Source organism: Anarrhichthys ocellatus, unplaced genomic scaffold (genome assembly GCF_004355925.1).
Source record: "Anarrhichthys ocellatus isolate YVR2014 unplaced genomic scaffold, GSC_Weel_1.0 scaffold7, whole genome shotgun sequence".
In the NCBI taxonomy this organism is placed as follows: domain Eukaryota; kingdom Metazoa; phylum Chordata; class Actinopteri; order Perciformes; family Anarhichadidae; genus Anarrhichthys; species Anarrhichthys ocellatus.
In genome coordinates, this window is record NW_022280037.1 from 6119562 (window position 1) to 6140975 (window position 21414).

General features: G+C 42.6%; 4 protein-coding genes across 6 annotated transcripts in view; 2 read left to right on the forward strand and 2 right to left on the reverse strand.

Annotated features, from left to right (window-relative positions):
- Positions 1–4068, reverse strand: part of wdr25 (WD repeat domain 25) — a 14980-nt gene extending 10912 nt beyond the window's left edge. The window contains exons 1-2 of one of the 2 annotated variants that reach the window (XM_031847886.1): positions 3992–4067; positions 2693–3423 (exon numbers count right to left, since the gene is read on the reverse strand). In XM_031847886.1, coding sequence (XP_031703746.1) covers positions 2693–3394 — 702 coding nt within the window. In that variant the 5' untranslated portion in view covers positions 3395–3423; positions 3992–4067. Of the gene's footprint in view, positions 1–2692 lie in introns of both variants that reach the window. The other variant, XM_031847885.1, reaches the window with a different exon arrangement.
- A 276-nt stretch (positions 4069–4344) lies between these two features.
- Positions 4345–8347, forward strand: wars1 (tryptophanyl-tRNA synthetase 1). The gene is made up of 11 exons (XM_031847667.1): positions 4345–4417; positions 4718–4853; positions 5094–5310; positions 5476–5584; positions 5807–5926; positions 6026–6208; positions 6368–6468; positions 6710–6822; positions 6913–7086; positions 7168–7308; positions 7492–8347. The coding sequence occupies exons 1-11, from the start codon at positions 4386–4388 to the stop codon at positions 7648–7650; spliced, it is 1485 nt and encodes a 494-aa protein (XP_031703527.1). The 5' UTR covers positions 4345–4385; the 3' UTR covers positions 7651–8347.
- Positions 8348–11005: 2658 nt separating this feature from the next.
- Positions 11006–19177, forward strand: slc25a29l (solute carrier family 25 member 29-like). Of its 2 annotated transcripts, XM_031847025.1 has the most exons (4): positions 11006–11399; positions 12573–12616; positions 13767–13850; positions 14606–19177. In XM_031847025.1, exons 1-4 carry the CDS (start codon positions 11366–11368, stop codon positions 15374–15376), a joined length of 933 nt encoding a protein of 310 aa, XP_031702885.1. In that variant the 5' UTR covers positions 11006–11365; the 3' UTR covers positions 15377–19177. The 2 variants fall into 2 exon arrangements, with proteins under 2 accessions (XP_031702885.1, XP_031702886.1); XM_031847026.1 differs by lacking the exons at positions 11006–11399; positions 12573–12616; positions 13767–13850 and adding an exon at positions 13867–14459.
- Positions 15926–21414, reverse strand: part of fancm (FA complementation group M) — a 49709-nt gene continuing 44220 nt past the window's right edge. The window contains 10 exon segments of the mRNA XM_031847024.1: positions 15926–18096; positions 18191–18485; positions 18632–18974; positions 19087–19180; positions 19261–19730; positions 19834–19940; positions 20078–20181; positions 20183–20241; positions 20690–20809; positions 20999–21067. Of these exon segments, the coding sequence (XP_031702884.1) occupies positions 17973–18096; positions 18191–18485; positions 18632–18974; positions 19087–19180; positions 19261–19730; positions 19834–19940; positions 20078–20181; positions 20183–20241; positions 20690–20809; positions 20999–21067 (1785 nt within the window). The 3' untranslated portion in view covers positions 15926–17972.

Genomic DNA, 21414 nt, shown 5'->3' on the forward strand with positions numbered 1-21414 from the left:
CTGCTAGATGGCGGTCTGCTAGACACGGTTCTGCCATACGAGGTTCTGGGGGGGGGGGGGCTGACATGCTGACACCCTGACGCCTTCAGGGGGAGAATAGAGAGACAGAGAATCACACTTTTAGTTGTAAGAAGCTAAATATTGAAGTGAAGCATCTATTAGGAATAGTTTAAAACAGGGTGTATGCTACTTCTCTGCTGCTACACTGCCATCTCAAGGTAAACACAAAAAATAACAGGATCGCTTGAAGAGCTTCAAAATATTCAAATAAACAGACTTCTAACAAATGTGACAGAGTGTCACATTGCTTAACTCTCACTCTACATAATATTTAACATACGAGTGTAATAACGAGGTTGTAATCTACTACTGTCAGTAACAACATTCAGAGCAAAAACTCTTCTAAAACATTATAAGTTATGCAATTAATGACATCTGAGGGGGAAAAAAAAGATTATTATTTTAGGAAAGTTAGTAATTTGCATATTGACAGAGGGCTCCTACCCCCCTGATATTAAAACCGCATAGGCTGCAATTAGGTGCTTTTGACTCATTAGTATTTAAAGAATTATTTTTAAAAAGCACCAATTTAAACAGAAACAGAAAACAATTAAATAAAGTCATTAGGAACAAAAGTCATATGGAAAGATAGAATAAAGCACCCGTGAGACCCCAGTTGGTCGGATCAGGGTTAAAGCCGCGTCTCCAATGAATGACAGCGATACTGATCCGTACCATAACGGCACCATTCAATGCACACACAGCTGCAGTAATCCTGTACAACGCGAGACCTGGACACGAGTTGCATCGCGTTTAATTCCACCGGCCACTTAACAGACACGCAGAGTGGATCCTCGCAGATGACTCATCGGGATAATCTGCTTCCTAAATTGACTCTGGGTATTTCAAAGTAAATTGGGTATTTGTGTTATCAACCTAAAAACTGCAGCGCTACACCTGCCGTAGCCATGGTGACAACAGGCTGGAATAATGATAGTCTGACTCTGCCCTCTGAGGACCCGACAGACAGGACGGAGGAAGAGGAGGCGGGAGCCTTAAGGGTGTTAGTGAAGGAACAGAAAGAAGTGTTGAGACTCCATAGAGTGTGTCCTCGATCTGTCTTCAGCCAAAGAGAGTAGAACAAGGAGGGCTGGAAGACATAATCACTATAGCTGTGCAGTAAGTCAAGTAAGAAACAACATGTGACAACGCCACATAAGAAGAGCGCAAGATTTCGCACATGTGCCTGTACTTATCTATAACAGGACACCCCAGGTGCATTATTGTACTCGTACTGTAGTCCTCACGGTGGCTCCCTTTACAGACTTACCTACTTAATGCTAATCCCATGCAGTTCTAGGCAAAACATATGCAGTTTTTTTGCATGCAGTATAAATGTGATACTTTCACATATTCTAAAGATGGTGTACTTGAATATTTCTGCATAATGGGGTTCCATAAACATTCGTAAAATTGCATCGGAAAGCTGAGACTTTTGTGGATCCAATCGTATTCATGTGTGATGTAAATCTGTTAAGTGGCCATTTCATTGTATTGGGACCAATTTTGGAAACTTGATGTCACTAAAATGAAAGTGAGTAAATCAAGTGAGAGGGGAAAGCCGAGATAAAAAAAAAGATCAGCTAAACTATTTACTTTAACACATATATTGTTGTATTTAAATGACACTTCAAACATCTATATATGTCATCTTCTTAAGTAAATTCATTCCTGTATGTTTTTAACTTCATGAATCATGAGGATTATGATCGTGAGAATTTATTTCCCATCTGATTTCCCATTCCAGTTCAGGCATGCATTGCCAATAGTTAGGCTCACAAAACATGTGCACAGATAAGGAAGAGTATTTCACTTGCTCCTCTATGTATTGATGTCACAGAAAACGAAGAAGAGAAATCCTTGACTACAAACAACCGAGTCTTCTCCTCCCCTTCTCTCCTCATCTCCACCATCTGCTCCAAGCCGACCTTTCCAGATGCCAGAAGAGGTGGCTGCACACTTGTATAGTTATGCAAATGATATCATGCATATTCAAAATCATTAAATATTTAGAAACCTCTTAGGATATCGGAGGGGTACGTGGTTTTTGCACTGGGGATAGAAATATTTAGTCACCGGCAGAGGCACCTGCATGACTTGACCTTTACAGTAGGGAAACGAAGGATTGTTTTCCAGGTGTGAAATACAGAGAAAAGAGGGGGAATCAGAAAGAGAGTGATAGGAAGCCCCATGGGTACCGACACACATTCAGCTGAGAGTGACAGATATGATTCTAACGGAGGTGGTTTGTGGTACATTTATAAATCGAGGCAGCGGGGTTGATATTATCTCACCGCTGGTGACTCTGTGCCAATTACACTGAATGTCGGGCAAGTGATTATCCCCTCAGACCTCCCCGGTGCACTTGGCACCTTCCTGAAACTACACTGATAGACGGATTTGGAAAAACAATAGTTCCAGATCACCAAGAATATGGCGCAGTCTTGAGCAAAGGAGGCCAAATTTGATCACATGGCAAATACATCACAATGTTATTGAAATCTTTGAATTACATTTCAGTTTTGAATTGAGAAAGCATCACTCCCGAAGCAATACATCTCCTATTATTGATTTCTTAGGTTCCAAGGCTAAGTCTCAACGTGTCAGTGAGGGTTTTACTGTAGCTCGTTACCTTGAAAGTCTTGTCCATGGAGGCGGACAGCAGCAGATGACTGAGATGAGGCACAGGACACCATCGCACCGTGTTGACCGGACCCTGGTGGCCTGCCAGGCTAATCAGAAGCCTCCTCGGTATCCCCGAAGCGCCGGGCTTGTGGGCAAGATAGGGCTTCACTCTCGCCGACACATCTGAAAGAATTTGGCTTTCCCTGGTCACATTCCCTGGGACTTGCTCTGCTGGGTACTTTAGGTCCACTGTCCCTACTGAAGTGGCAAGTCTCTGTCTTTTAGGGACGTACGGTCTGACACCGGGCCGGACAGTGTGGTTTCTTTTTGCTGGGTTCAACCCATCGGCGGAACTTTGTGGCATGTTAGGAAGAGTCTGCGGTGGTGAGATGTGCCCCTGAGTCGCAGGTAAACTCAGAGGAGCGGCAGCATCTCTTAAATGCTTTTCTTGTGCTGTCCCGTCACGGCAATATTTGCTTTCCCAGTCAAACCAGCTCTGTGGCTGTGAATGTGGGTGTAGTAAAGAGCTGCTTCTTTTTCCATGATAGTCCAACACTGACCTGTCAGGGTCAGGTGTAAAACTACACAGCCTGACTTCTTGGTTTTGCTCACAAGATCCAGTTTGGATAGAGGCTGATATTACCTCCTCCGTTTGATCGAGACAATCATCCTCTGACTCTGAATCTTCGTATGCCACTAATGAAGACATGTTCACATGATGACACCCTGTTTGCAAATCTAGGGACAATAAAGGGACAACAGGTGAGGTATTCATTCATCCATTAAGAGGCATAAGGGTGACATCTGGTGGTGGTTTGAATTTCTGCACCTCAAAGTATACTCACTCAGAACAGCAGAAGTTAAAATGTACAAATGTTTTGATGGGAATGTATTGTCATTATTGGGGTGCAATTTGTAGCAGCCAACCACCTCAGTGCAGCAGCCAAGCAGACATGTTATTTTAAAGGGAAAGACAGAAAGATCATTTTCGGGATATCCACAATTTCGATCTAACAGTTAGCTAACGTTACGACTTTTAGTATTAACGTTAGTTAACGTTAACCGAGTTAACGTGCCTGGGTACAATACGCTGTTAACGCTAAATCCCAAAGTTTGCGTCTAACGCAGAGGTCTAACATGAATGTGTCTTAAATGCCACCAATGTAGCAAAATTAGCTAACATTGGTTGTTAGCCTTTCTGACTCCAAGGCTAATATAGCGTAAAGCTAACACGCAGTGAATCTGCCTTCAACTGTCGTGCCTGCAACATGGCTAAACAAAAGAATAACGGATTTCTGAGCATTACCGTGGTTAAAACAGTCAAAAATGAGGTCCAAAATCCCGCAAAATCATAAAGATTACGCAGCGTTTCGCAATAAAAGTAATGTTTCGAATCGTCCACTCATGTCTCAACATTCTTACTTGTAAAAGCTTTTATTTTGAAAGCTGCCGGTAGGAATCGAAGTGTCTGTCCTGCTCCGTGTTTTCCTCCGACATACACCGTACAGATTATATTTACAGTTAGTTTAACGCCTGGGTTTCGTATGAAATCAAGCTGACAAAATAAATAAAACCTAATGCGCATTTAACGCATCAAAAAAAGTAATTAATTAATAATGAATTAATAGCGGAACCATTGAAGAAGCGTGTTTGCCTGGGGAAGTATTTGACCCAAACACTACCGGGCTGATGCAAGTTGTATGAGCTGTCAGCTGTGTGTGAAGAATATACGGTATGCCGGCTTGTCACTTATTTAATCATAAATAACATTAGTCCCTCTATTATCGAATGTGATTTTAATGCTTTTATCATTTATGATATATGGAAGCTTGAGGTAAATGTAGAGGTAGACGATGAGCTAGCTCAGTAGCTTACCAAGTTAGCTGTGGTTCACATATGGGAAGATGTTCAACTACTGTGGCAGGAGATACAGTAATGCTTAAGCATTTAAGATAGATGCTATACAGAACATGTATCTTTCAGTTATATTATATATTTGCTGATTCCTTTTAACGTCTTTATTACTATTCAGTTACCTGGCCGGTGTAAAGAGGATGACGGACTGTCAAGGAGACGGTGAAGGAGCCAAGAGTCCAATGGAGCTCTACGAGAGTTTGGCATCACAAGGAGACGAAGTCAGGGCCTTGAAAACAGCTAAAGCAGAGAAAGTAGGTGGTTGTAATCCAATGTATAAAAACACTGTTGGTTTATTACACATGATATTCCATTCACCTACATTGTATAAGGGGGATAGAGAAATCTTGAGCTGAAGCCAAAAACTATCTGCATAGCTTTGTATTTTGGGTGAACTAACCCTTCAAAATATAATGAGAATATCTTTTACACTGCCACTTGATTCTGTTGTGCTGTAGCTGCTTTATCTGACAGTAGTGTTTTGGGTTCCTCAGGCTGAAGTCGATGCTGCTGTCCAGTTGCTGCTAAAGTTGAAAGTAGACTACAAACTGCTGACGGGTCAGGACTACAAAGCAGGCTCTCCGCCCTCAGAAACATCTGTGGCCCCCGAGAACGGGCCAGCAACAGATGGCGCTAATGATGACGACACAGTTGACCCGTGGAACGTCTCCACCAACAACGCCAAGGGAGTGGACTACGACAAACTCATAGGTAAGATTCAAGCGTCACACGAAGAGCTGGATTTCTATGGCAAATATATATTTAGTAATAATAGTAACTCTGATAAACATTTATGTCAGTGATGCATTTCCACCCATGTGTGATTTATGCTATACAACAGCAACACAGCTCACATTGTGTCATGTGTTTCCTTAGTGAGGTTTGGCAGCAGTAAAATTGACCAGGAGCTCGTGGACAGAATGGAAAAAGTCTCGGGACAGAAGCCTCATCGCTTTCTACGAAGAGGAATTTTCTTCTCACACAGGTCAGCATTTTAGGAACTGAAAATATGTCATCAGTGTCATATTTTCCTCATCCATTACTTTTTGTGTATGAAAATTTCACAAGTTATTGTGTGGCGTCAACATGAAATCCTCCACTCTGAACCTCTGTGACCTTTCATTCTAAGTAAAGCATTTGTCAGTGAGAGTTAACGGGGGAATGAGATGTCAATGTATCACTTTCCTCTGATCTCTGTTCCTGGCAGAGATATGCATCAGGTACTGGATGGGTATGAGAAGCACAAGTCCTTCTACCTTTACACTGGCAGAGGTCCGTCATCAGAGGCCATGCATGTTGGTCACCTCATCCCTTTCATCTTCACCAAGTGAGTTCTCCCTCTGTAATGTTTATTAATACCAAAGAGCTATTGAAGGCAGCATCTCAAAGTATCAAGTTGAGACCGAAACTTACTTCCTTGTTGCAGATGGTTGCAGGATGTATTTGACATTCCTCTGGTGATCCAGTTGACTGATGATGAGAAGTACCTGTGGAAGGATCTAACACTAGAAGATTGCCACCGCTTCGCTGTGGAAAATGCCAAGGACATCATTGCCTGTGGCTTCGATGTGAACAAAACCTTCATCTTCTCTGACCTCGACTACATGGGGTAACATATATTCCCACATGGCAGACCGTATGCTGAGGCTTCCTAGGATACATACGAGCAATGCCATATTTATTATTTGTTCACATAACTCCATATCATTTCTTAATCTAGTCAGAGTTTTGTTTTTTAAATGTGTTCATTTCATTTCACCTTCTGCAGTGCATCCCCTGCATTCTACAGAAATGTGGTGAAGATCCAGAAACATGTGACGTTCAACCAGGTCAAAGGCATCTTTGGCTTTACAGACAGCGACTGCATCGGTAAGGCATCTTAAACAACTGATGACTAAGACATACTTAATGATTAAAAAAAGATGGATCATTCTTTGATTGCTTTCATAGTCAGCCCAGCAGCTGAAACATTTACTAACGTTTTCCTTTTGATTTACAAAACATGTCGGTGTAATCCTGTGTTTGTGGTTTTGTTACATGATTTCCTGACCCTGAAGTGTAATTGTGTGATTACCTTGTTGATTATTTAATGGTGTTTATTATTTTCTAGGCAAGATCAGCTTCCCAGCCATCCAGGCAGCTCCATCGTTCAGTAGCTCTTTCCCACAGATCTTCAAAGGCAGAAAGGATATACAATGTCTCATCCCCTGTGCCATAGACCAGGTCAGGACAGCATTACAGTAAACGATGACAACACAATAGTGTCACATCTCACAATGACATGTGTCTGTATCTATCCTCTCGCTCATCCAGGACCCCTACTTCAGGATGACTCGTGATGTGGCTCCGAGGATCGGCTACCACAAACCAGCCCTGCTGCACTCAACCTTCTTCCCAGCCCTGCAGGGGGCGCAGACCAAGATGAGCGCCAGTGACGCCAACTCCTCCATCTTCCTCACTGACACACCCAAGCAGATTAAAAACAAGGTGCCGCTCTAACTAGTTATTGCCCATTCAAATTGACATTGCCTATAATTGCTTACTGACCAGTGTTATCGTTACTCACAGGTCAACAAACATGCATTTTCGGGAGGAAAAGACACAGTGGAGGAGCACAGGAAGTACGGTGGAAACCCGGATGTAGACGTCGCCTTCATGTACTTGACCTTCTTCTTGGAGGATGATGAACAGCTGGAGAAGATCAAACAGGTGAGGATGAGGACAGAGAAAACAAATTATACCTTCTAAACTTTATTTATTTTGCTAATCACGTTCTTTTCTTTGTTTTGCTTTCCTTAATCTCTCTACGACTTTGACACTCGTTCTGCTCTCTGCATTCTCCCTTCAACATCCTTTCTGCACACTCCCATTCCTTCAAACTTCCCTCTACAGGATTACACCAGTGGAGCTCTGCTAACGGGAGAACTGAAGAAGCTTTTGATTGAGACACTGCAACCAATGATTACACAGCACCAAGAGCAACGCAAACAAGTCACAGAGGAGACAGTCAAGCAGTTCATGACACCCAGGCCTTTAAATTTTAACTTCTAGCCTCCTTGAGCAACTGAGATGTCAAGGTTCATCATGTCTCTAATCTCTGTGCAAGAGCAAATGATTATCCATCTTTTTCAATTTAACTTAAAACGAGAAGACAGACATTTTGCATCAGGACTGGAGAAAAATGTAAATGACTGGAGCAACGGTGTGCTTCTCTGTGTCAAACTAAGCATTGCATTACCCTCACCTTCATGCTGTGTGTTAGCTTTTCTCTGCGCTACATGCACACATCTATTCTCATGAAGTGTTCGTGGCTGCAGCGCTGCTGTAATGTCACATGAGCCCTACTCCAAACCCGGAAAACCGTTCAGGACGAATGAAAATTAAAGAGTACAAATGTACATTGTTGCAAAATCTGCTTACAACACAGCCACACATTCACCTTTTAAAAACGTTAGTCGAGAAGTCTTATTTTACTTGAGGAAAAATAGCCTCTAAACAAGAACTGTCACTTTGTAATAAACAGAAGCAGATGTGTGGTAAGAGATAGGCGCAGTATGATAATAGGGGATATATTATGAGACGTTAATCTCTGAAGAGTTTGAGCACGTCAATAAGGAGGCTATCTGTGTAAAATGTATTTCTCATCAGCGAAAGGGAGTTGACTCAAGGTAACTCTTTCGCTAAGCATGGTCTACGTGAAGAGGTTATGCATCGACTAAAAAATAAACTCTACTTGAACAACCAAAAACCTATCTTTTAGGGTTACACAGCCTTTTTCATTTCACAGCAGACATTTTAAAATGTCACAGTAAATGCATAATTGATGATGGCTCCATTTAAGTCCATTAGTTTCAGGGTCCTAGTATTGTACGTGCTTCGCACTGCCATGGCTTACTGGGACACTTAAATAGAACGGAGCCATCATTCATGTTATTAGTAACACCTGTGCTTCTCCTGCCATGACAAGTCAAAATGTCTGCTGTAAACATGCCTGTTGTCATAGAAGTGATTTGAACAATGAATGCATATTACATTGCATATTACATGATATAATGTTCCTTTAAGGGCCAGGTCTTTCATTCAAATGTAATTTGAATATAGCCCTAATTTATAAGAAAACAATATGAAGTTCCTGAAATGATAAAATGGCGGCCAAGTGTCTGAGAGCACAAGACAAACTGTCAGTGAACTGTATATATCAGTAACATGGAGGGGGGTGCAAGACGTTGCAATTAAAAATGAACCGCTATAATACAGAAAAAACATTTTTTATAGACATAAGATTAAAAAATAATTAAGATAACAAATGTGTTTATGAGTACAGCATATTTTTACTGGCTGCCTGACTCTGTTCTCAAGTGTGGGAGTAATCCTCAACTTTGTCACAGTATAAACACTGAGGGGGGAAATGGAAAATTGTAAACAAATATGTATACGTATAACACAGTGAAAAGATTGATGTTTTACAACTCTCCAAAAATTCACAATTCACTTTAAATTGGTACTAAAGGTACCTGAAGACCGCTGCAGAAACACTGTCAGCTTCAGTTGTAAACTCCACATCTACAGCCACAGAATATGTTCTATAGAAAAACAATTCAGCCGTCTTAAATACATACTTTATACATAACAATTGAAAAAGGAAAATCCTTCATAATGGCATTATTAAAAACCTTCAGTATCATTTTTTCCACGTGTCCCCCTGTCAGACTATGAGAGAATTACCTTAATCAAAGGTGAAAATGAAGACCAAATTGTGAGTCATCCAAAGTAATTATTAACACGGAAGAGAAAGAAAAGCTACAGGTATGTTGAGTGTTTACAAAGGCACATCACTGTTTCATACAGGGAGGAGACATGTTGACTGAAGGCTGAGAGTAGGGCCCTTTGAGAAGGCACCGAGTCGCTCAGATGGTATTTTTTGTGTGATACAGTGAAAAAAGCCTCGGTATGCGCTGCACAAACCAGGCCATCTGGAGACGAGCTTTGATTGAGTCCAGGGGTGTGCCAAATTACCTGACAAACCTGCCAGAAGCACCACTTTCTGTATGAAGAGGAGACATTTGAATATGTTTCAAATTACACGATAAAAACTGTACATTTTGAGAAGGCAACCCACTCACACTGCTGACACCTTTTCCCCATGTCAGCTGGAGACAGCAATACAACCTGAAGAACAGAAATGAAGGTATTGAAGTAATTGACAAACAGAAATATGAACTGACATTTTAAACTATGACAAGTCAGCACAACAATGCAATTCTACGTTATTCTAGGATGAAGACTACAATGACACTGGACAGGTTTCGTCTGGATATGTTTTTGCCTCTTTGCTTTGGTTGTTTTGTGTGTTGTATCCTCCAATCATTTGGATGCATGTAAAAGCATTTGAAGACTTTTTGAGACGTGCTTCAAAACAAAAAAAGCTTTCAGGGACGCTGCAGTGCTATGATTGCCCACTTTGCTTAGCCGGTAATCCATCTTTAATTCGATTAGTTCATATTTTGTGTCCCCATAGATTATATGGGGGAAAAGTATGCTTTACAACCAGTACAATATACAGACTATGTGGTGAAAATGACTACAGAGATAAATCGCTAAGTGGTGGAAGAAGTAGTCAGTCAGTCAGTAATAATACCACAGAGTAAAATACTCAGTCGTGCATTCAAAATCTTACTTCAGTACAAGCACAAGGTATCAGCATCAAAATATACTTAAAGTGTCAAAACAAGGAATACTCATTATGCCGAATGGCCCATTTCAGAATAATATATTATCTTTTAATGGATTCTAGTTAGTGATGCATTAGTGTGTTAGCACTAATGTTGCAGCTGGTAAAGGTGGGGCTACTCTACTTGATGTACTGCCTGGTGGTATCTCTATCCATATATTACATCATCATTTATGAGTTGATTAAATAGTTTATATTAATATTCTGAATCTGCAAAATTGTCAAAAATAATCCCCATTTGGCTTCATAAAGTAGCATAAAATAGAAATACTTAAGTGAAGTAGAATTACTTCATACATGAACAGTACTTGAGTAAATGTACGTACTTTCCACAACTGTTTGCAGGCCCGTTGTGTTGTATTTCACCACACTTCTAGTTTAGTTTGAGTACACTATTCATAGCTCCCCTGTCACTCTGTTACAGTGTCCCAGTTGGACGCTCGCACATGCTGATGACGACCTCCATGATAACACTGTTGATTTTGAAGGTGCGGAGGATCAGCAGCGATGGTTTCTAACAAGCCTCTGCGGTTCTGAGGCTCTGCCCGGCAGCAGCCAATGGGTGCGAGGGGCGGACAGACCCGGCTAGGGGAGTTGTCTACTTCCAAGTAATCCGATTGGGTTTCCTTTAAATAAGTGCATACACGTTTCTTCTTCTCTACTTTGAACCAGTGCCGCCTCCTCCTTCCTCCTGCGGTACATATATAGAAAGTTTTGGCAGTAAAGGCCACTTAAAATAGTGAGCGTGTGCGGAGACATCGGCAAAATAAACCTGTCACAGTTTCAACCACGCTCCGAGTGGTTATCATTTAGCCGGAGCAAATCTTCCGCTTTGCTCAGTATCAGAAACCCAACAGAGGAGATTGCTAAACGCTAACCAAGCTTGGCTTGAACACCAAGCCTGAGCTTGTAAAAGTGCAGACTTTTTTTCCGGGGAGATTTATAACAAAAGTACCCACTAAATAGCTTGTGAATTACGTCTGTCAGCCACCAAGTTAGCTTGACACATTTCCACCGTTAGATTTCTTTAAAGGAATGGCATTGGACTTCGCTGCGGGCTGTATAGGAGGTAAGTAACCGTGAATGAGCCGGTACTGATGTTAGCTTGCCAAGCTAACGAGCTGAAACTAGCGTTAGCATTAGCCAGCTTTCAGTGTGTCTCTCGTCAAGGAGCGCGTGGACCGCTCACACTGCGTGGTGATTTGTCCCCAGCTGCCACGTCCGAGAAACAATACACAAACAAACTACAATTAAGAGACTCAAAATCCAAGTTGTTTTTTTTTGGTTTCTCTGAACTTATATGGAAATCCCGGGTGTAGGTTAACGTTAGGAAATGACATTCCGAACCGATAACTCGCAGGTAGGGTGTGGTGTTTATGTGCTCGTGTGCATTAAAGCCCGAATGAAGAAAGTACAGTGTATTAGGGTATGGCATCATCTGTTCTCGTGCTTATTCATCATCAGATAGACCATTCTACATGATGATGGGGCTACTTTAAGTTAATGCCTTCCTGTTTGAATGGAGGTAACTCAGCCCAATGTCTCCAGTGCATTCTCACCATAAAGCCCTGGGAATCTAGTCAGCTGTGTTGTCTTTTCCCCCCCCAAGGACAGGTCTTCCCCAAAACTACCCCAGATAGTCTCACTTTAGAGCTGGTGAGATAAGAGTGTTGTCCAGAAAAGCCAGATGTAAGGTACTTTATGTAGAGATACTAGTACCTGAAATAAAGGGATATTTGTGCTCCTCACAGTCATATATGATCCCCTAAAGCTACGCCCACATTTCTGTAGACTTATTTGGTTTATTCACTGATTCAGACATGTCCTGTCCTGTACTCCTATCCCAATGCAAGCTGGTCATACCTTAGTAATAACAGGTGTGTGCATGATTTGTAACCAGACCCTCAAAACAAGTACATTATAATTGCAATACACTATTTGTAGTGTTTATGATCAGCATTATAAAGGTGTCACATTTGAGGATTAGATACCTCTGATGAGTGAATACCTCTCTTGGCTAATATGTCCTGATATGACATGGTCACAAGTGACTGTATAATGGATTTGTTGCTTAGTCAAGGACAGGGCACCGTCGAGCTTTCGACACCGATACAATGCAGTGATTACTCTACTCAGGCTGTTTGCAGTTGAGAGATGAGCCGCAAGATTATTGTGCCATTTTCTAAAAATACAAAGTTTCATAATTCGTATGATTTTAAAAACATTCTCTGTTTTTTTTCAGGGGCAGCTGGTGTTTTGGTTGGACATCCATTTGACACTGTGAAGGTGAGTGTCTGCTCCGTCTTCTTCACTATTTGCTCATGTTGGGCAATGGTAGGATCCAGTACTTTGCTGTTATGGTGTTGTAAATCAGACCACTCTGAATATGAACCCAGATAATCTGAAGTTACACAGTCATCCTGCAATACACTGAGATACTTGAGCAATGGGATCTTAGATGACTGTAGGGCTGTTATTATTATTGAAATACTTGTGTTTTATCTGATGCAGATTGTGTTTTTAATATAACAACCAAGTTCTGTGTATACTATAAAGTATTGTTCTGAACTTCAGAACAAGAACATACACTCATTCCCCCTTAAAATAAAATAGTCATTCATCAGCGGCTATTTGGGGACATTTGCTTCTGTTTCTGGCATTTTGCTGAATAACTCTGGTGCTCTCTTATCCTTTACAGTCATTGTTTTCAACTAACCTCACGGTCACATGAAGTTTTGTAATCACTGTCGTTAGTAGACTTACTCATTTTTGGCTTGAAGCTACTCGTTAAGGTCAATTAAATGGCAAAATAATCATTAGTGTGGTTTTCTGACCTCCCATTTTACCATTTCTGTAAAAGTTAACTTTGAATTACAATGAATACATTGTTGTCATTCACATTATTTGTTTGAGGCCTGACAAGGAAGGCTTAAATAGAGCACACGATTGTTTGAAATTGCAGCATCCAGAGGCATACAGAGGTGGTCAATTGTTTGGTTGTAGCTCTTTTATACCTTGCTTTCAATGTCATTTCTCCCTGAGCTTGTGTCTTGGGGAGGCTGTCTTAACAGCAACAGTGTCACTGTGTTGTAGATGAGAGAGAGAAATAAACAACCTCTCGATGGAAATGTGACCTAGTAAGTATGGTCGAGGTCTTTCTTTGTTTTCTTTCACTCAATGTCTTGTCTTGCTCTGTAGAAATATAAAGCACAGAAGATATTTTAGTTTCTCATACAACTTCATTCTCGGTTCATTTTTTCCCCTCGTATGTTGCACCCTTTAATATATTTATTTTACCCTCAAAGAACCATTTCAAAGCTCTGCCTGCTTGTTTCCCGTTGACTCCGTGTTACAGTATGTGGCTTGTAGTTGTTGTGGCCCTGTTGACGGCCATGTTACTTTATCACATGACTAACATGACGGCTGTCATCCACAGGTGAGGCTTCAAGTTCAAAATGTGGACAGACCTCTGTACCGCGGGACATATCACTGCTTCCAGTCAATCATACGCCAAGAGTCGGTAAGTTTGTTGTAAATGTGTCTCTTAATGTTTTTTACTAGTTTGTATATTCTCCGTCATGGCTGTTTTAGATAATGTGCATGTCTTTCACCGTGTGCTGCCGACTGTGCCACGGTTGAGAATTGTCACCGCTCTTTTCAAAGTGTCCAGTTACAGTCCCATCTCCAGACACGCATCAGCCCATGGTCAGCCAGCATGTTGCTAACATGGGGTGTAAGGGCTGGGGGGGGGGGGGTGTCAGTGAGGATCTTTTTTCTGCATGGGCTAAATAAAGCTTTGCACATCATGCCATTTAAGCTAAGTGTATGCTGGGTCTCGGTGAACGTCTTGTGGCTGTTTTCACATGGAGGCATTGGATTGTATTTCTACTACAGTACATTATGCAAATCTTAAGTTGTTCTCAGCAATTTGTTCCCACACATTCATATATGTGGACATTCATTTACAAAACCAAATCAATCTGATGATCTGTTTTCATTGTCCTTGACCTGTCGACGTCCTTTATTCTGCTGTGTGTGTGTGTACCTAGCAGCTGAAGGTTTTGAGGACACATCAACACAGCTGCCAGCTTGTCACTGACACTGGCTGTCGCTGCTCCTATCTGAAAATGTATTCTTTCGGTTTGCTACACCACATTATAAATTCTTACGAGCTTAATTAGTTAGACTTGCGTGCAGAAATGATCATATAATCTTCACAGCTGCTGGGCTCTGTAGAGATTCTGATGTCCCAGTAATCTGTCTCTGTGTCTGTAGATGCTCGGTCTGTACAAAGGCATCGGCTCTCCAATGATGGGCCTCACCTTCATCAATGCCATAGTTTTTGGGGTCCAGGGCAACGCCATGCGCAAGCTTGGCCGCGACACGCCCCTCAACCAGTTCCTGGCCGGAGCCTCGGCAGGCACCATCCAGTGTGTCATCTGCTGCCCGATGGAGCTGGCGAAGACGCGCATGCAGCTGCAAGGGACCGGAGAGAAGAAGTCGAAGAGGAAGCTGTATAAGAACTCCTTGGACTGTCTGGTGAGAATCTACAACAAGGAGGGGATCCGAGGTATCAATCGCGGCATGGTGACCACCCTGCTGCGCGAGACACCCGGTTTCGGTGTGTACTTTCTCGCTTACGACACGTGGACACGTTACCTCGGCTGCGAGCCGGAGGATCCTTACATGATCCTCAAGTTGCTGTTTGCCGGTGGGATGTCCGGCATCGCTTCCTGGATCTCCACCTATCCCGTGGACGTGATCAAGTCGCGCCTCCAGGCGGACGGGGTGGGCGGCGTTCACCAGTACAGCGGCATCATGGACTGTGTCAGGCAGAGCTTAAAGAAAGAGGGGTGGAGGGTGTTCACGCGGGGACTCACGTCCACTTTGCTCCGCGCATTTCCAGTGAATGCGACCACGTTTGCCACCGTGACTCTATTTTTACTGTACATGCGCGAGGGAGAGGAGTGTAGCATTCAGGACTCTGAGCCGCCATCAGTCCAGCTGCAGCCTCTGCAGCCCCAGACACAGCCAACCAGCATGTGAGCTGCAGAGAGCATGACTACAGTCATCAGCAAGTCTATATAGCGTTTCTCTAGAGGGAAGCTGCAGCTTAATGCAGGTCTATGATCTGTTCACTGGTGTCAATTATGAGAGAGGTGAACTGATCCGAGGTAAGCCCATGGAGCTACAGCCAAGTGACCCCGTGCATTATTTAAATAATATATTTTAAGATGAAGGTTGCATTTGTAAATATAGTATGGCTAATAGTCCTTGGTTTTTCTACACATTTTGAGTTTTAAGTAATTTAGGAAACTTACAATTGTCACTGATTACAGTAGTTACAGATGTTCGTAAAAGTGAGACCGTCTTTAATGCTGTGTTCAAGTCATAGTGTGTTAACCGTTCTCCACTATAAGACATTAAGACATGCCTAAACGTGGTTATTACCAAAAATAGTCTACAAAGTTTAGCATGTTTGTGAACATGAATGCGTTTAATACTGTTACATTTTGCAAACTTCAATCGGTAAAATTAATGTGATTTTCAATTTACAATTAAATAATTTTAAGTGGTTAACCAATCAATTATGTTACCTCCATGATATCCAGGTCAAGTCCACCCCCACATAGTGTGAACGCATCATCTTTTCACAATGGTTACAGAGACAAAAAGCGTTTTACCTCTAAATATTATTTTTCTGAGGTTATAATTGTGTATGTAGTTCAACTTTCCTCTGAGAAGTCATAAGAATTTGAGCCAAAGTCTTGATGCTGTTTAAAGTTTTAATTGGTGGAAATATTACAGGCTCCGCTTTGGCCTGTTGCAGTATGACAAACGCAGATACAAAGGCATGTGTGATCATTTAATTTAAAGAATGGAATTATTTGATACAATCATTGTCCATTGGCCATTATGCCGTTTTTAAATCTTTTTATCGTGGACAGTGTCCAAAGAAAGCACCTTATGGTATTGTGAGTACATGCACAGTTAGAAACCATTTTCTGCCATCACATTGTCCACTTTGCAATAGATTTTTCATTTTGTATTTCCAAGTAGTGCAAGATTCTGTTGGCTGCTGATGGCTGGTTAAAAGTGGGCTTTTAAACAATCTAAATGTAATTTTAAAACTTGTGCCTCTTGTTTGCACATGTCGGGCTCCGCCTCCTCCTCAAGGTGGAGGTGTGGTTTTGTCAGAAAGGTTCTGTGCACTAGCCTGCGCCACCTAGAGGCAGAGGACGGAATGGGTCCGGCAATTTGAACACTTTTCAGCTGCAGGTTTAGCATTGTGTAGCTGCTGTTTGCGAGTTTAAGACGGCACATTATTACTTCTGTCATTTATGCACCTGTGATAACATTCTCAGACGCTTGACCATCAGACCACACAAGTGTTATGAGAATAAGTCACTGGACAGCTGTGTCCCTCAATACTAACCAGGATAGTCATTATAGGACGGGGGGACACAGTGTGAACTAGAGGAATTTGACCTCAGTACTTTACTCACTGAACTGCTGCCCGAGTTCACTGACGCTTTACATTTTCCAGGTTTGAAGTGTAAACTATAACAAATCTAACAGTGAAACTGCGGTCGTGCAAAAAAAAAAATTTCCTTGGTAAACCTACTTGCAAGTGACGAGTATTCAAATTGCTGCCGCTATTACTTTCCTTCCACACATTTTCTTGCTGCTGTTTCTTATTAAAGAGTGGCGGATGTTTGGCTGGTCTGAAAGAGCTTTGGGGTTGTCCAATGACATAATGTTGTACATACTGTGAATTTGTTTTTTTTTTTTTTCTTCATATCCTCTCTAGTTACAATCCTGTATATTTTTTTTTGGTTTCAAGATTTTAGTTCTCTTTTGTCTCGAGTTGTCTGAACGGGTGGATTATGCACGATTGTTGACATCTTTGTAAAAGGGCTGATTTTACCGTCTACTGTTGCCTTCATGTTCTGTGCTCGTTTGTATACAATATCTCGCACCAAAGCAGCATGCACACTATGTAGTACTCTGAGAGAAAGGTGAAATAAAAATCATTGTTTTCTGAAATACGGTTCTTGCTGCAGATCAACTATTCCCACAATATCTTCTGAGAATGGACGGATGTGTTAAGTGACCGTTAAAGAAATGAAAGACTATCTAGTGGTGACAGACGGTATCACAGGTTCTACTTACTGTACACACAAATACTTTGACAGTAATGTATAAATAGCACTTTTTATTCAAGACATTTGATATATGTATACATGATTTGGCAAAAATAAGTTATTCAAGTATCAAATATTGATTATGATCACAGTATTGCCTCAACTTAGATTAGTGTTTTGAAACACTTTTCACCCAAATTATGACAAAAATACTGCATGAAACAAATCCTATGCCTTATATCAAGACACCCATTGTATTATATAACAAACAAGTTGAGTTGTGTGGTGTTTCCCTTTCAACTTGTGCAAGAAGGTTGGATTATTATCCCGAGGCACTTCAGATAGATCAGTTACTGTACACATGTACCTGTCATCCTCTGGTCCCTGGTGAGAGTGAAAACAAAGAAGGGCAACAAAAATAAGGGCGAAGAAAGACAAAGTAGTGGACAAATAACGGAAGAGGAATAGATTTCAGATTGTTTTTCTCCTCCGCGCCACTAGTTGTTTTTTCCTGCTTTTGATGTGTTCAAGAAGGAGTCGCAGGAGTAGCGCAGGAAGCGGTAGATCTCCTCGGCTCTGGACCGACTCATACAGCCTCCCTTTTGTATGGCTTCAATGGAGCTGTGGGAGGAACAGAAGAAGACAGGAGGAGACGTTGTACTGTGTGAACTGTTCTTTTGCCACAACACATCGCGCACACACGCACGTCCTTTACCTGTTGATGAGTTGGCCAATAGACCTGAAGTTGTGGCTCATGCTGAGGGCCTGGATGTAGTTGACTGAGGGCAGGCTCAAGTAGAGCTGCAGAGCCTGCTGCCTGTGCTGCCCTATGACCTCCATCGGTACGGCGATGCCCTGACCTTTACGCTGCTCCAGCCGTGCCAGGTCTGCCAGCAAGCCGGCGCTCTGTTCGGCGCCATCGCTCCACAGCAAGCGCATCCCGGTGCGCACCAGCGCCGTCAAAGTGCTGTCATAGTAGCGTGTTCGCTGAAACGGACGGGACGCCTCGCCTGTGACGGCGACAATTATAAAGAACTGAAACATATGCGATACCTCAAAGTAAATCAAATTGCTGTGCAAGCTACCAAACCTTCCTGTAATCAAAATACACAATACCCATATTAAGTCATCAAATCAGCAGTCCCTCCCTACTGACCTGGCTTGGTTCGGTCCTTCTCCACTATCAGACAAACGCGCTCAAACAACCCCTGCAAGCTGTTCACTCTTTCAGCCAGTCGCTTGCGGTTCTGCATCGCCGCCAAGTCCGACTGGCTGTGCCTCTCCACCGCCGTGCGGTTGCTGACGATGAAGTAGCTGCCGTCCAGCGAGCAGACGTGGACGGTGGCTGCGTGGCGCTGACGGAGGCTGGTCATCAGCTCCACCCCGCTACTGAGGCAGCGACTGTCCACCAGAATGCAAACAGGGGCAGGGGGCTCGCTGACTGATGATGGACCCTGTGCGGTGGACGTCTGTGGAACTGAGGAGGTGGCAAGAGGTGCCTGGAAGAAAACCTCAATGAAGTCAACATCTTTGTATGTTTTAGTGACCATGTTTAACAACACACACACACACCGTAGGACAAGTGTGTATCTGTACCATCTTTGCTCGTACCTGGGGTTGTTTCTTGGAGGATAACAGCAACTCTGTCTCTATAAAGTCCAGCTCATCAGAGAGCAAATGCTGATTTTCTATCCTTTGACAACACCTGTAAGATAAAAGAAGATTCATCAACCACTCCAGTAGTTGATGAATGTTTATGTGCTACCATATGAGAATCTCTTTTACCTTTCCTTTTGCCGGTCCTCACTCACTGAGCACCTCTGTGCCTTGCTCAGTACTGAGACCTTGGATGCTGCGGTTGAAGACGAGGAGGAGGAGGAGGGGGGTTTCTGCAGTACTGCCTTTGGCCACAGAGGGACAGCAACATCCGCTTCTGTTGTGAGACTTCTCTTTTTACCAACTTCCTCCGTCTCCTCCTCACTAGAATCCTCAAGGCGTATAACACGGACGCGCTTTGTTTTCAGCCCAGCTTTCTGCTCTGGTGGAGCTCCAGCTGTAAGCTTGGCGCCGGCGCCTGCTCTTGCTCTGTGCAGGAATACACGCCGTCTGGTGGCGTACTGCCTCCGCCCCTCCACATATGATTCCTCGGGCATAAGTTCAACGTCTTCAGCGTCGTCCGCGCTGCTCTCCACCTCCTCCACCTCATTTCCCACCACAAAGCTGTCCTCTGCATACGTTTCATCCATCTCAGGCACCTGGAGTCAATAATAAGACCAGAAGGTAACTTAACTGCCTTGTATTTGGTTTCTTTGTAAGTCATATTATCATTGAGTAAAGAAAATATAATATACAGTATACCTGAGAAAATATGTCCATGTTGTGATGATTTCTGTAGGACATTTTGAACTTTCCCTGGACTGCAGGGCTTTTCACTGACTTCAGGTAAACGCCCTGCATCTCTGAGTCTGCCATAGAGGGGAACAAAAAAAGCCTCAATGTTATGGTACAATTCCTTCCGCTCACTTTAGGGAATTCGATTTAAAATATAATCCACTGAGGGTACAATGGAATCATATTTCTTGGACTAAACATGGCGCCGTACCATTCAGTCCCTGTGAGAAGTGTGTGTTGTCGACCACAAAGCCTTCAAGAGAGCGGTCCTGTTCTTCTCCATCCTCTTCATCAGACGACACGTCGCCCCCCCCCCTCCCCCGACAGCTCTGCTTCTTCGTCCAGGAAATGGCGGCCTTTTCGACGTTTGGGATGCTGAGAAAGAAACAGTGGATAATGTCAAGTTTGACAGATGCTACATGTGTCTGAGTGATATTTATAGACGTGACATTTTCATGGAGGGAGGAAAGGTGTCATTTTTGGGCAAAAACTGGTCTGAAATATGTTATGGTTGTATTTTTTGGAGCTAAATAACCAGACACTTCCCTCAGGAGTTTGTGGAGACCAAAAACAAAGTAAATATTTGACTAATATTCATCAGAAATACATTCGCACACTAAAAATGATATACAGTACATTCACGTTTCTGCACTTAAGGTAACATGCATTCTAATTTTTCCAGCAACCAGAAACAAACACGCCACCAGAGCTGTGTTTGCATCAACACCGGTGCCATTCATTGCCTGCAGTGACAAGAAAACATGACGAATAAATGATACGATTCAGATGACAGCGTTCTGCAGAGACCATCTGTCACACAAACCTTGGCTTGGCCTTGTTGGACGCTTTTCCTCTCGGCTCCGGGTGCTGTGCTTCTGCGTGTGACAACGGACTCCTTCTGGAAATCATCATCAGAAACAGCTTCACCCTCCATTTCATCCGACTGGAGACCATAGCGAGGAGAACAAAAGAGTCAAATAATGTGAAATGCTTTATGAAGCTGCATATTCATCAAAACCATTTAGGAAATGAGTGTAAGTAATGCATGGAGCGAAATCATTTAAATCACATTGACTGTGCGGAACAGGTTGAACCATGTGGCTTTAATCGCTGCTAATGAAGTAAATCTTACGGTATTAAGTGCAGCTGCGCGTTTCCTCTTCACAACCACCGGGGAGTCCACGTCGCTGCACGTCTTAGACTAGCGGAGACAAAACCGGTCACACATCACTCGTAAACAGTAGGTACGTGGTTTCTCATCTAAATTTATTAAGATATGTTTTTGACATTTCAAGAGCCGCAAATGCTTCTTCGCTGCTTGCAGGCTCATTGCCATGACAACTGCAGGTACCTCGGAGGTGATGGACAGCCGGAGTCGTCTGAGTCAGACGTCTCCTGCATTAGTCCTTGTTTTTCCGCCACAACACAGAGGTTGACGTTTTTTTGTATTTACTTGGTATTTGTATTCTATATACAAAAAGGTTCAAATTCAAGTGACTATCTTTTTATCTCATTAATCTTATGAAAAGAAAAAGAGAATTTACATAA